This window comes from Pipistrellus hanaki, assembly GCF_964339955.1.
Source record: "Pipistrellus hanaki genome assembly, chromosome: 12".
In the NCBI taxonomy this organism is placed as follows: domain Eukaryota; kingdom Metazoa; phylum Chordata; class Mammalia; order Chiroptera; family Vespertilionidae; genus Pipistrellus; species Pipistrellus hanaki.
In genome coordinates this window covers 39,943,982-39,957,431 of record NC_140514.1, presented here as the reverse complement: position 1 = coordinate 39,957,431, position 13,450 = coordinate 39,943,982, and the positions used below count along the sequence as shown (strand labels likewise).

The following is a 13,450-nucleotide window of genomic DNA, read 5'->3' as shown; positions in this document are numbered from 1 at the left end:
ATTCGTTATTATCCTCACTGAACTTATGATTATCCTGTTAACTCAATATACTTTTCAATAAACTATAGCAGTTCCTTAACTTCCTATACCCTCAGAGGTAGAAGAAGCAAGCAAAGACTTGCAAATTATATAAAAATCTTTTTAAAAAAATATATTTTATTGATTTTTTCACAGAGAGGAAGGGAGAGGAATAGTTAGAAACATAGATGAGAGAATCATCGACCAGCTGCCTCCTGCACACACCTCCTACTGGGGATGTGCCCGCAACCAAGGTACATGCCCTTTACCAGAATCGAACCTGGGACCTTTCGGTCCGCGGACCGATGCTCTATCCACTGAGCCAAACCGGTTTCGGCTATATAAAAATCTTAATGTTTGAGATACCTGAGAAATTAGCTCTAATAGTAAGGACTAAAATAAAAGTTAGGCTCATTTTATGAAACTGGTTGAAACAGGGCCTTCCCAGTTGTAGAAAACAGCAATAAAAGCTGTGACTGCTTACCAAGGCTGAAACAATGCAAATGAAAAAGATCAGATGCAATCAAACAAAAATGAACTAGGTCAAATCACTCTCTGGTTCAGGGACTGATTCTCAAGATTTTACTGAATATCCCTGGAGAATAAAAACCCAAAGCTTCCAATATTAGACTACTTCCTAAAAAAACAGATACAAAGGACAGGCCGAGACAACCACAAAACACCAGGCAGAGAAGGGTGCACCAAAAATCAAAACAAAACAACACTCCTATTAAAAAGGTGATTACAAACTACACATTCAAAATACATTTTAAAAATAAGAATATCTCAGATTCTCAGAGAGATAATGAAGACACAATGGCCGTAAAAAAGAAAGCTATTATAAAACAGGCAGCTATGAGTCAAAAAAAGATGAATGCTGCCTGGCCAATATGGCTCAGTGGCAGAGCATCAGCCTATGAACCAGAAAATCACAATTCAATTCCTGGTCAGGGCACATGCCCAGGTTGTAGGCTTGATCCACATCGGGGGCATGCAAGAGACAGCTGATTCATGATTCTCTCTCATCATTGATGTTTCTATCTCTCTCTCCTTTTCCCTTCATATCTGAAACAAAACAAAACAAAAAAACAGTATTTTTTTTAAAAGATGAAAGCTAATAAAATATTAATAACAACAAATGTAACAGCCTGTTAAGGAAACCCAAGGTCATCAGATTTCCCCCCAGAATTACTGCTACTACACTAACAAAACTTTTTTACAGAGCACATACAACAGGTGTTTTTGGTCATAGGAAGGCCAGCTTAACTGAAAATCTATTCAATAACTAAAGAGAAAAAGGAGAGATTTATAAGATATAAAGTGTTCCAAGAGGTTTTTCTCAAAATACAGAGCACCATGGAACACACCCACGTTGCTTCAATGGCAATTTTTAAATTAATGAGGCAAAGTTTGATATTACAATGATATTAAGAGACTTCAGTACCTCACTTTCAATAATGGATAGAACAATCAGATAGAAGAACAAGGAGATAGTGAACTTAACTCTATAGATACTGGACCTAATAGAAATATACAGAATACTCCACTCAACAACAGCAGAATATGCATTTCTCAAGTACACATGAAATATCCTTCAGGATAGAAAAAATTAAGCACAAAACAAGTCTTAACAAATTCAAGAAGATTGAACTCACACACACCTATCTTTTCCAACCACAATGAGATGAAACTAGATATCAACAGAACACAAAAACTGAAATTCCACAAATATATGAAAATTAAACAATATACTCTTAGAAAAACAACAGGTCAAACAAGTCACAAGAGAAATTATAAAATACTTTGACATAATGACAATATAAAAATACCAAAATTTATGGAATGCAACAAAAGCAGAGGTAAGAGAAAGTTTATGGCTGGCTGTAAGGTATTATATATTTTAATAGGCAAGATCAGCCCTGGCCAGTGTGGCTCATTTGGTTGGAGCACTGTCCATACACCAGAAGGTAGCAGGTTTGATTCCCAGTCAGGGCATATACCCAGGTTGTGGGTTTGATCCCTAGTTAGGGCACGTGTGGGAGGCAGTCAATCATTGATGTTTCTACCTCCCTCTCCCTTCCTCTCTGAAATCAATAAATATATATATATATATTAAAAAGCAAAACTACATTATAAAGCTATGTAATTGTATGGTAGTGACCTAAAAACAGAAATACCTAAGAAACCTGAAACATCTATCAGAAACAATGTGTCACTCCTATGTTCATAGCAGCACAATTACAAAAGCTAAGATCTTTAACAGTTCAAGTGCTCATCAGTAGAAAAGTAGATTAAAAAAAAAAACACCTGTGTTACATTTACACCATGGAATACTATGCTGCAGTGAAAAAGGATATCTTACCTCTTGAGACAGCATGAAGAGACCTGAAGAATATTATTCTAAGCTAAATAAGCCAGTCAGAGAAAGAAAAGTATCACATGATCTCACTCATATGTAGAATCTAATAAACAAAATAAATTGATGAACAAAATGGATATAGAGACACAGAAGCATGGAATAGATGGTCAAATGGCAGAGGCAAGGCAAGGGGAAGGGAGGATGGGAGGGGGCAGGGGAGAGATCAGCCAAAGAACTCAGACGCATATATGCATAACCCATGGATACACACAACAAGGTGGTGAAGGCCTGGGGTGAGGGGTGGGCTAGAAGGGGCCAATGGGATAAAAAAGGGAACATATGTAATATTGTCAACAACAAAGATTTTTTAAAAATAACCTAGCCGGTTGTGGCTCAGTGGTTAAGAGTGGACCATGCAGAAGGCAGCTGAACAATGATTCTCTCTCATCATTGATGTTTCTATCTTTCCCTTTTCCTTCTTCTCTGAAATCAATCAATATATATATATGTATATATGTGTGTGTGTGTGTGTGTGTGTGTGTGTGTAAATAAATAAATAAATATATATATATATATTTAAATATATATTTTATATTTATATATAATCACACTAATCATTATTATTATTGGACAGGATATTGAAAAACTGGAACCTTCTTTGGTAGGATAAAAAATGGTACAATCGCCGAAACCGGTTTGGCTCAATGGATAGAGCCTCGGCCTGCAGACTGAAGGGTCCCGGGTTCAAGGGAATGTGCATTGGTTGCGGGCACATCCCCAGTAGGGGGTGTGCAAGAGGCAACTCATCGATGATTATCTCTTGTCGGTATTTCTAACTCTCTATCCCCCTCTCTTCCTCTCTGTAATAAAATATATATATATATTTTTTAAATGGTACAATCACCACAAAAACAAAAACAAAACAGAACAGCGATCCCTCAGGAAATTAAAACCAAAACTACCATATGACCCATATGATGCTACAATCGCACTTCCTTCTAGGTATATATCCAAAAGAACTGAAAGCAAGTCACTTTGCAAGAAAGTTTGTCAGTTTCTCACAAAATTAAACATACTCTTATTACACTATTACTAAAATTGGAAATTAAAAGGGGGACTTGACTACTACACTACAGACATACACAGAATTATAAAGGATACAGACGATCCCTAACTTATAATTCAGTTTATAAATTTTCGACCTTACGATGGTGGATATCTTATATGTTCAGTAGAAACCATACTTCAAATTTTGAATTTTAATCCTTCCCCAGGCTAGCAATATGCAATATGATACTCTTGTGATGCTGGGCAGCAACAGCAAGCCTCAGCTCCAAATCAGACACAAGATTATGAGGATAAATAACCAATAATCTACAATGTACTGTGTTGCTAGCATTTTTAAATATCGTGTTTTTATGTTTTAAAATCCCATCATGCCAACAAAAGCACATCAGTGCCTCTTGCTTCTGGTGAGAAGAGGAAGGCAATTAAAACTTATGATGAGGCTACATCCCAATAATGTAAGTGTTCTCAGCACATTTAAGGTAGGCTAGCCTAAACTATGATGTTCTGTGAGTTAGGTGTATTAAATGCATTTTCAACTTATACTCAACTTACAATGGGTTTACTGAAACTGAGCCCCATTTAAAGTCAAGGAGCAACTGTATGTTAAGCAATTTGTTAAGTTAGAGGAAATGGACAAACACCTGAAAAAATCACAAATTACTGAAACTGATTCAAGAAGGAATAGGTGACCTAACCGGTTTGGCTCAGTGGATAGAGCATCGGTCTGTGACTGAAAGGTCCCAGGTTTGATTCCAGTCAAGGACATATACCTCCTGCATACTAGCCAGTAGGGAGTGTGCAGGAGGCAGCTGATCGATATTTCTCTCTCATAGATGTTTTTAACTCTCTACCCCTCTCCCTTCCTCTGTAAAAAATCTATAAAATGTATTTAAAAAAAAAAAAAAGGGAATAGGTGATCTGAGTAGACCTGTATAGCAAGAAAACAGTATAATTAAAATGTTTTCCAAAAAGAAAAACCGAAACACATATGATAGAATCTACCAAACACTCAAAAAATTATTAATTCTGATCCTTCAAACTCAAAAACAGAAGAAACACTTACAACGCATTTTATAAAGTCAGTATTACCCTGATACTAAACCAGATAAAAACATCACAAGGAAACTATAAACCAGTATCTTGAAAATATATATGCAAAAAATTAAAAAGAAAATACTAGGTAAATTAGTATATTTGTGTTCCTTTACCCAGCAATATATATTTATATATCATGATGCTGTAAATTATCTTCAGAATGCACAAATCACTTAGTAACCCAATATCAATTAATACACCAATTAATAGCATAATTTGACAAAATCTAACACCCCTTTCATGGTAAACTCTCAACAAACCAGCAATAAAAGAACACTTCATCAACCTGGTAAAGCCATCTATGAAAAACCTACAACTAACATCATACTTTTGGTGAAAGACTGGGCGTTTTCCCATTACAATCAAGAATAATTCAAGGTAATCCTCTCTCATCACTTCTATTCAACATTATACTGGAGGTTCTAGTCAGGGAAATTAGGGGAAAATAAATAGATAGATAGATAGATAGATAGATAGATAGATATCCAAATTGAAAAAGAATAAAACTATATGTACTTGCATTTTACATGTATCCTAGGGAGTCTATTAAAAATCTCTTAGAACTAATAAATAAGTTCAGCAGTTGCAGAATACAAGATCAATACACAAAAGTCAATTGTCTTTTTATATACATGCAATGAACAATCCAAAAATGGGAGGAAAAATTTCACTTATAATAGCACCAAAAAGAATAAAATACTCAGAGTAACCTAACTTACATTGAAAACTATAAAACATTATTCAACAAATTTACAGATCTAAATAAATGAAAAGATAACCAATGATACTAGATCAGAAGACCTAATGTTAAGATGACAATTCTTCCAAATTTTGTATTCCTATCAAAATACCAGCTGACTTTTTAACAAGCTGATCCTAAAGTTCATATGTAATTACAATGAATCAAAAATAGCCACACACACACACACACACACACACACACACACAAAAAAAAAAAAAAAAAAAAAAAAAAAAACTTGAAAAAAAGGATGAAATTAGAGGACTCATACATCTCCATTTCAAAACAAACTACAAAGCAGTAGTAATAAAAAAAAGTGTGGCATGGCATTCAAAATGGAACTGAATTAAGAATTTAGAAATAAACTCATATCTATGATCAACTGATTTTCAACAAGGATGCTAAGACTTATCAGTTGGGAAAGAATAGCCTCTTCAACAAATGCTGTTGGGACAACTGGTAGCCACATACAAAAGAATGAAATTGAACTCTTTTCTCACACCACATATAATAATTAACTGAAAGTGTTGAGCACACAATACAACATACAGATGATATATTGTAGAATTGTACACCTGAAACCTATATAATTTTAACCAACTAAAGGCCCCGTGCATGAAATTCATGCACTGGAAGGGGGAGGGGGGGTCCCTCAGTCTGGCCTGCACCCTAGCAGTGCAGGAGCCCTCAGGGGATGTCCAACTGATGGCTTAGGCCGGCTCCCCAGGAGGAGCAGGCCTAAGCTGGCAGTCGGACATCCCACCACTGTCATTGCACTTGCCAGCCGTGAGCCTGGCTCAGGGCTTCTGGCTGAGTGATGCTCCCGCTGTGGGAGCACACTGACCAACAGGGGGACAGCTCCTGCATTGAGCATCTTCCTCCTGGTGGTCAGTGCATGTCATAGTGACTGGTTGTTCTGCTGTTTGGTCAATTTGCATATTAGCCTTTTATATAGGATTTCACCTCAACAAATTCAATAAATAAATGAATAAATTATTGACAAAAAAATTAACTCAAGCCCGGCCAGTGTTGCTCAGTGGTTGAGCATCAAACTATGAACCAGGATGCCACAGTTAGATTCCAACAAGGGCACATGCCCAGGTTGCAGGCTAGATCCCAGCAGGGGGCATGCAGGAGGCAGCTAATCAATGATTCTCATCATTGATGTTTCTATCTCTCCCTCTCCCTTCCTCTCTGAAATCAATAAAAATATATTTTATAAAAATAAATCTAGGGCAAAAACCGGTTTGGCTCAGTGGATAGAGCGTCGCCCTGCGGACTGAAAGGTCCCGGGTTCGATTCCGGTCAAGGGCGTATACCTTGGTTGCGGGCACATCCCCAGTGGGGGGTGTGCAGGAGGCAGCTGATCGATGATTCTCTCTCATCAATGTTTCGAGCTCTCTATCCCTCTCTCTTCCTCTCTGTAAAAAATCAATAAAATATATTTAAAAAAAAATAAAAATAATAATAAAAAAAGTAAAGTTTATTGATTAAAAAAAAACACTTAAAAAAAATAAATCTAGGGAAACAGTAAAAGATAAAAACTGAAATAATGAATTAAATCAGGGGTCCTCAAACTTTTTAAAGTGGGGGCCAGATCACGGTCCCTCAGAGAGCTGGAGGGCCGGACTATATGAACTACTAATTCCTACTGTAACACCTTGGCTGCGTTCACTGCCCAAAAAACCTGGCGGGCAGGATCAGACTCCCCTGGGGGCTGCATGTGGCCCGCGGGCCGTAGTTTGAAGACCCCTGAATTAAATGATGAGAGGAGGATCCAAGATGGCTGCTCGGGTAGACACCTAACCGCAGCAGCACACAACAATTTCAATGGAATACAACTAAAATGTAGAGTGGACATCGCCCAGAGCTACAGGTAGTCGACTGACTGAAAATTCTACAACAAGAAGGAAAGAGAAAACCAGAAGGAAAATCAGAGGAGCTGAAAAAAAGCCTAAGGTACGGAGACATACTGCGCGCTCGCACACACGCACGCGCACGCGGAGAGGTCGCAGCCGGAGAGGAGGAGAGGGCTGGGTGCTGCCTGGCGTTCCCTAGCAGGAAGGAAATAAAACCCCCAGCCTGGGCTGAACCAGCAGCGCTGAGCCCCAGTTATGGGCCAGACCCTGGGGACCCAGGCTCCGGCAGGGGGAGACAGGGCTGTGAGGCGGAATCCCAGGCGAGCAGGGAAAACCAGGGCCCCCGGAGTCGCACGCACATTGCGCGCAGAGGACTGAATGTTGACTCTGATGCTGGATTACCCTAGCCGGAAGGAACAGGGCCTCCGGCGGCGCTGAGCCTCAGTCCGGACTGCTCTGAATCCCAGTTCTGGGCCAATCCCTGGGGACCCAGGCTCAAGCAGAGGAAGACAGGGCTGTGAGGTGGAGTCCTGGGAGAGCGGCGAAAGGCTGAGCCCCCGGAGTCGCGCACATTGCTTGCAAGGGAAGGAATGCTGACTCTGATGCGGGATTGCCCTGGAGGGAAGGAAACAGGAGCCCCGGCTGTGTTGGGCCCCAGTTTCGACTGCTCTGAACCCCAGTCCTGGACCAGACTCTGGGGACCCAGGCTCGGGCAGGGGGAGACGGGGCTGTGAGGCAGAATCCCAGGGGAGTGGCGAAAAGCGGAGCCCCCAGAGTCGCGCGCACTGCGCGCAGAGGACAGTCTGTTGACTCTGATCCTAGACTCCCCTAGCGGGAAGGAGAAAAAAAAGCTCCAGACTGAAGGAATGCGACAGGGAGCAAGAGCCCCTGCCAGACACCAGCCAGCCAGGCGCCAGCAAAGAACCGGGCGACAGGGCCCCCGGGGGGGGAGGGTGTGCCCCCGAGCCTTCGACCGCTGAGCGCGGGCAACAGAGCCAAGGCTGGGGGCTGCTTCCTGGGTGGCGGTGCCGACCCCGGCAACAGGCTGGAGCAGCGCGGGAGCCCGCGGAGAACAAAGGGGTGCCACAGGCCAACCTGCTGAGCTCCCAGAACAAGGAGGAAGAAACCAAAGAAGTTCTCAATGTGAAGAAATCAAGTGAGAGCAAAAGATAGTAAAATTACTTAAGAAAGAATACAAAGAAGATCTTGAAAAATCAAAGACTAAGTCAGAACTCAACTCACCAGCCAACATTGCAACATATATGCGTTTAAAAAAAAAAAAAAGGGGGCAGAATGTTGGAACAGCGGCGGCCAGGCCTAGTGCCCAGGCACAAGGCAGTGGCAACCGGGCCCAGAGCAGCAACGGCCAGGCCCCAGAGCAGCAGCAGCCAGAACCAGAGCAACAACAGCCAGCACTGGAGCAGCCAGACCTGGAGCAGTGGCAGCCAGGCCTGAGGCGGAGGCAGCCAAGCCCAGGGTGGCCAGTCCAGGAACACCCAGACCCGGAGTGGCCGGGCCCAGAGCAGCCGGGTTGGGAGCAGCCAAGCCCAGAACAGCAGTAGCCAAGCCCGGAGCATCCAGGCTGGGAGCGGCCAGACTCGAAGCGGCTGGGCCCGAGGCAGCTGGGCCCAGAGAAGCCGGGTCGGGTGCGGCCAGACCCGGAGCAGCAGCTGCCAGGCTGGGAGCGGCCAGGCCCAGAGCAGCGGCTGCCAGGCTGGGAGCGGCCAGGCCCGGAGTAGCCGGATCGGGTGCGGCCAGGCCCGGAGCAGCAGCTGCCAAGCTGGGAGCGGCCAGGCCCAGAGCAGCCGGGTCTGGTGTGGCCAGGCCCGGAGCAGCAGCTGCCAGGCTGGGAGCGGCCAGGCCCGGAGCAGCGGCTGCCAGGCTGGGAGCGGCCAGGCCCGGAGCGGCCGGGCCCAGAGCAGCCGGGTCAGGTGTGGCCAGGCCCGGAGCAGCAGCAGCCAAGTCCAGAGCAACTAGGTCGGGAGCAGCAGTGACCAGACCCGGAGCAGCAGCCAAGTCCAGAGCAACTAGGTCAGGAGCAGCAGTGACCAGACCCGGAGCAGCTGGTTGTGGAACGAACCAGAGCAACAGAGGCCAGGCCCGGAGCAGCCAGGCCCGGAACAGCTCGCTCCTCGCCTGCTCCTGCCCCACGTCTGCCTCTCAGACATGGCTGGAAACTTTTGTGGGAACTTGAGAGTCTGCTGAACCAAGTGATGAAGGCTTAGATCTGGATGTGTTGAGTTAGTATAGGGCTGGGGTGTTGATCTGTGAGTGCCTTGGGTGGGGCCTGGATGAGGCTGGTTGACCTATTTGGAAATGTCTTTTGTGTGAAATGTATCATTGGGCATGTGGAGGTATTATTGATATGAGAAAATGCTAAGTAACTGATTTACTATCTGAAAAGGGATTTACTATCGGGGAAAGGGAGGAAGAGACTGAACATAAACTGCACCTATGGATGAGGACAATGGGGGATGGGGAGGGGGCAGAAGGTGGGGTGGGAACCTGGTGGAGGAGGGAAGAAATGAGGAACCTTTGTAATAATATGAACAATAAAGATTGATTAAAAAAAAAAAAAAGAAGAATTAAATGATGAAAAGAAATAGAACTAAACTTAAACCAAGATGTTTCCTTGGATAAAAATATAAGTAAATCCCAGCTATCAGATCAGGGAAAAATAAAGCAGAATTACACAAAACAGGAATGAGAAATGGAAATAACCACAGGTGCAATTGAAAAAAAAATTGTAAAAATACTATGGAGTACTCTATTACAATTACCTAGAAAATCTTTTTTTTTTTTTTTAAATATATTTTATTGATTTTTACAGAGAGAAAGGGAGAGAGATAGAGAGCTAGAAACATCGATGAGAGAGAAACATCGACCAGCTGCCTCTTGCACACCCCCTACTGGGGATGTGCCCGCAACCAAGGTACATGCCCTTGACCAGAATCGAACCTGGGACCTTTCAGTCCGCAGACCGACACTCTACCACTGAGCCAAACCAGCTTCGGCACAATTACCTAGAAAATCTTACTGAAATTATTTTCTAGAAAAATTAGAAATTACCAAAATTAACCCAAGAAAAATAAGTGAGTCTATATAGACTATCACCCTGCAAGGAATCAAGACTCAAAGTCGTTTCACTCATGATTATTTTTTCAAACATGCAAGAAATACACACATATTACTTAAACTATCCCAGGGCATAGAAAAATAAAAATCTTCCCAATTCCTTGTATGAAAAATGGCATAATAAAAAGTTCAAATTTGACAAAGGCAGGTCAAGGAAACAATTTTTTTTAATAAAACTTAAAACCATTATCATTTATAAAACATCTACAAATAAAATCCAGTAGTTCCTTAAGAGAAAAGCACACTATAACTAATAATTTTTATCGTAGGAGCACATGAAAACATGAAGAACAAAGTATATGTTAATAGGTCAAAAAAGATTAAGAACTGTGCCATGCAATTGAATCTGGAGATAGGGAACAGGTTTCCAGCACCCAGCACAATGCATGGCCAGTGGGGAACGCTCAATGAATTAAAGACCCACTGGGATACTTACTAGGCAAAACAACTATTATTCTTTAATGATCAACAGTCCATAGCATCACTAACTAACAGAACTTTCTGTGATGATGAAACTATTTTACGTCTGCATTGTCCAATAGGGTGGCCACTAGTCAAGTGTGGTTACTGAGCGCTTGAAAAGCAGTTAGTAGGTATTTTTTCTTTTTTTTTTTTTCTTTTAACTAATTAAGATGTAAAGAGCCGCACGTGGCTAGTGACTACTGAACTGAACACAGACAGCGCAGGTCCATCTGTAGTCTTTCCCATTAGTTCTAAACAATAAACCCTGGGCTCCGTTTTGTCCCCATATTAGTTCTAAACAATAAACCCTGGGCTGCACCAGAACAGAAACCTAATAAACGATGGCCTGACATCAGAACCGTATAGCAAACTTGCTTTTCCTCCCTAAAAAAAAAAGCAACCAATTAAACGCAAGTCATTTCAAAATCCTCAAGATCTTCAGGACCCAGCCGTAAAAAAACAGCTCTTTCTCCATTGCACATTAATCTTGTGCTTCAGCAGTTTCCTAGACTGTTTGGGGCTGCGGGGCAGAAGACTCATGCGTTTCTAAGTCGCTCTCCTACTTGCTGGGGACCCCCTCCCCCCCATCCACCCCCTTTGATGGCTACAAACCGGGGCCCCGAGAAGCACCATCTGCGAGGAGCCTCCAGGGACCCAACTATTCGCGCAGACACCGTTCCCCCGGGGGGTGTCCTTCACTCAGGCAAACTAATCTCCTAACTGTCTTCCCAACAAGATCGTCCCTCGGCAACCACCCTCTCTCCCCACTCCCACACCAGCTCCTCCCAAAAGCCCCAGCTCCTCCCAAAAAGCTTTCCTCCTCAAGGGCACGAGCCGGGAACGCCGGCTCCTCCGAACACCTGGTCTCATTCAAAAAGCCCGGGAACCATCAAGAGCAACAACAGAGGGCCCTGCAGGGACCTGGGCAGGTGGCAGCCCTCACCAGCCTTTCGAAACGAAGACAGACAGCGAGCAGGAGGAGGCAGCCCCGGCCGGGAGCCCGCCGAGCGCTCCAGGACGACCCGTCACCCCGCCCGCCCCCGCGCGCGCCCCGCAGGCCCACCTCCTCCGAGTAGCGGAGCTTCGGCAGCGACGGCGGCGGCAAAGGCCCGCGGGGGTGCGCCTGCAGCCAGGCCTTGGCCTCCTCGTCTTCCTCGTAGTCGTCCGAGCTCTCCTCCGCCTGGCTTTCGAAGTTCAAGTCCGTGTCCGGTTCCCGCCGCTCCTCTTCCCCCACGTCCTCCACCACCACCACCTCGTCCTCGTCTAAGCTCTCCGCCGCCGCCTCCTGGTCCTCGTCCCCGGCCTCCTTCTCCTCCGGGACCTCCTCCTCTTCCTCCTTCTCCGCCTCCTCCTCCTCCTCCTCGAGCTCGCGGGGCGAAGGCAGGTCCTCAGGCTCCATCTTGGCGTCTCGCTCCCGGAGGCAGAGGAGGAGGGGGAGAGGGGAGAGGGGAGGGAGGGGAGGGGAAGAGAGCCGACTGGCGGTTGCGGCCTCACGCAGGCGCGGACACCGCCGCCGCCTCCCGCCCCGCGCGGCGCCGCGCGGACGGGGCGGGGCTGGGGGTGAGCGCGCGCGTTGCTAAGGACGCCCCGCGCGGGGGCCGGCGGGAAGGCGCGGCGGGGGCGGCGGGTGACGCCACGCCTGGGCCCCCCGTCACCGAGGAGCTTGATGACAGTGCTGCACGCTCACAATAAACCCCCGTCTGGGCTCCTCTCACGGGAGGGGGCGAGTTTAGTCCTCGGCAGGGCCGGGCCAGAACTGAATGTTGACCCTGCACCAAGGGGAGATCAATCCCGAGGGCAAAACGATGATAGTCAAACGTGCACATTATAATCTTTTTAAAAAATATATATATCTCTTTTCATTTTATTTTTAAATAAAATTTATGGGGGTGACATTGGTTAATTATGCATGTCTTTTTAAAGAAGAACAACAAGGATTCGATTTCGGTCAAGGGAAAGCTCAATCCCCAGTAGGGGGCATGCAGGAGGCAGCCAATCAATGATTCTCTCTCCCTTCCTCTCTGAAATCAATTAAAAAAAAACACAAAAAAACCACAATCAAACTATAAAGTATTAGAGGAAACCTTTTGGGGTTAATACAGTCATTTTTAAAGGTTGAGTGCCTAAGGTGTGACAGGCTGTAGGATGGGCACTTGAAACTAACAAGGGCATTAGAGGCGTTAAGTAAGGACTGGGCGCATCGCCACTTAAAAGTGGTGTGGCCAAACCGGTGTGGCTCAGTGGATAAAACATCGGCCTGCGGACTCAAGGGTCCCAGGTTCAATTCCAATTAAGGGCATGTACCTTGGTTGTGGGCACATACCCAGTAGGGGGTGTGCAAGAGGCAGCTGGTCGATGTTTCTCTATCATCAACGTTTCTAGCTCTATCCCTCTCCCTTCCTCTCTGTAAAAAATCAATAAAATATATTAAAAAAAAAAAAAGTGAAGAAAAAAAAAAGTTATGCAGGGAACCCCGCCAGTGTTGCTCAGTGTTTGAGCATCAACCTATGACCCAGGAGGTCATGGTTCAATTCTGGTTAGGGCCCATGGGAGGGTTGCAGGCTCCATCCCCAGTGTGGGGGGCTTGCAGGAGGCAGCTGATCAATGATTCTCTCTCATCATGATGTCTCTCTTCCTTTCTGAAATCAATAAAAATATTAAATATATATATATACATAAATTTATTAGTACTGGCTTAGAACACAGTCATAGTAT

General features: G+C 44.6%; 1 protein-coding gene across 1 annotated transcript in view; it reads right to left on the bottom strand.

The window, feature by feature from the left end:
- ALMS1 (ALMS1 centrosome and basal body associated protein) overlaps positions 1–12,236 on the bottom strand; it is a 135,452-nt gene extending 123,216 nt beyond the window's left edge. Inside the window, exon 1 of the mRNA XM_084901261.1 lies at positions 11,799–12,236. Coding sequence (XP_084757387.1) covers positions 11,799–12,134 — 336 coding nt within the window. The 5' untranslated portion in view covers positions 12,135–12,236. The remainder of the gene's footprint in view (positions 1–11,798) is intronic.
- Between the last annotated feature and the right edge of the window lie 1,214 nt (positions 12,237–13,450).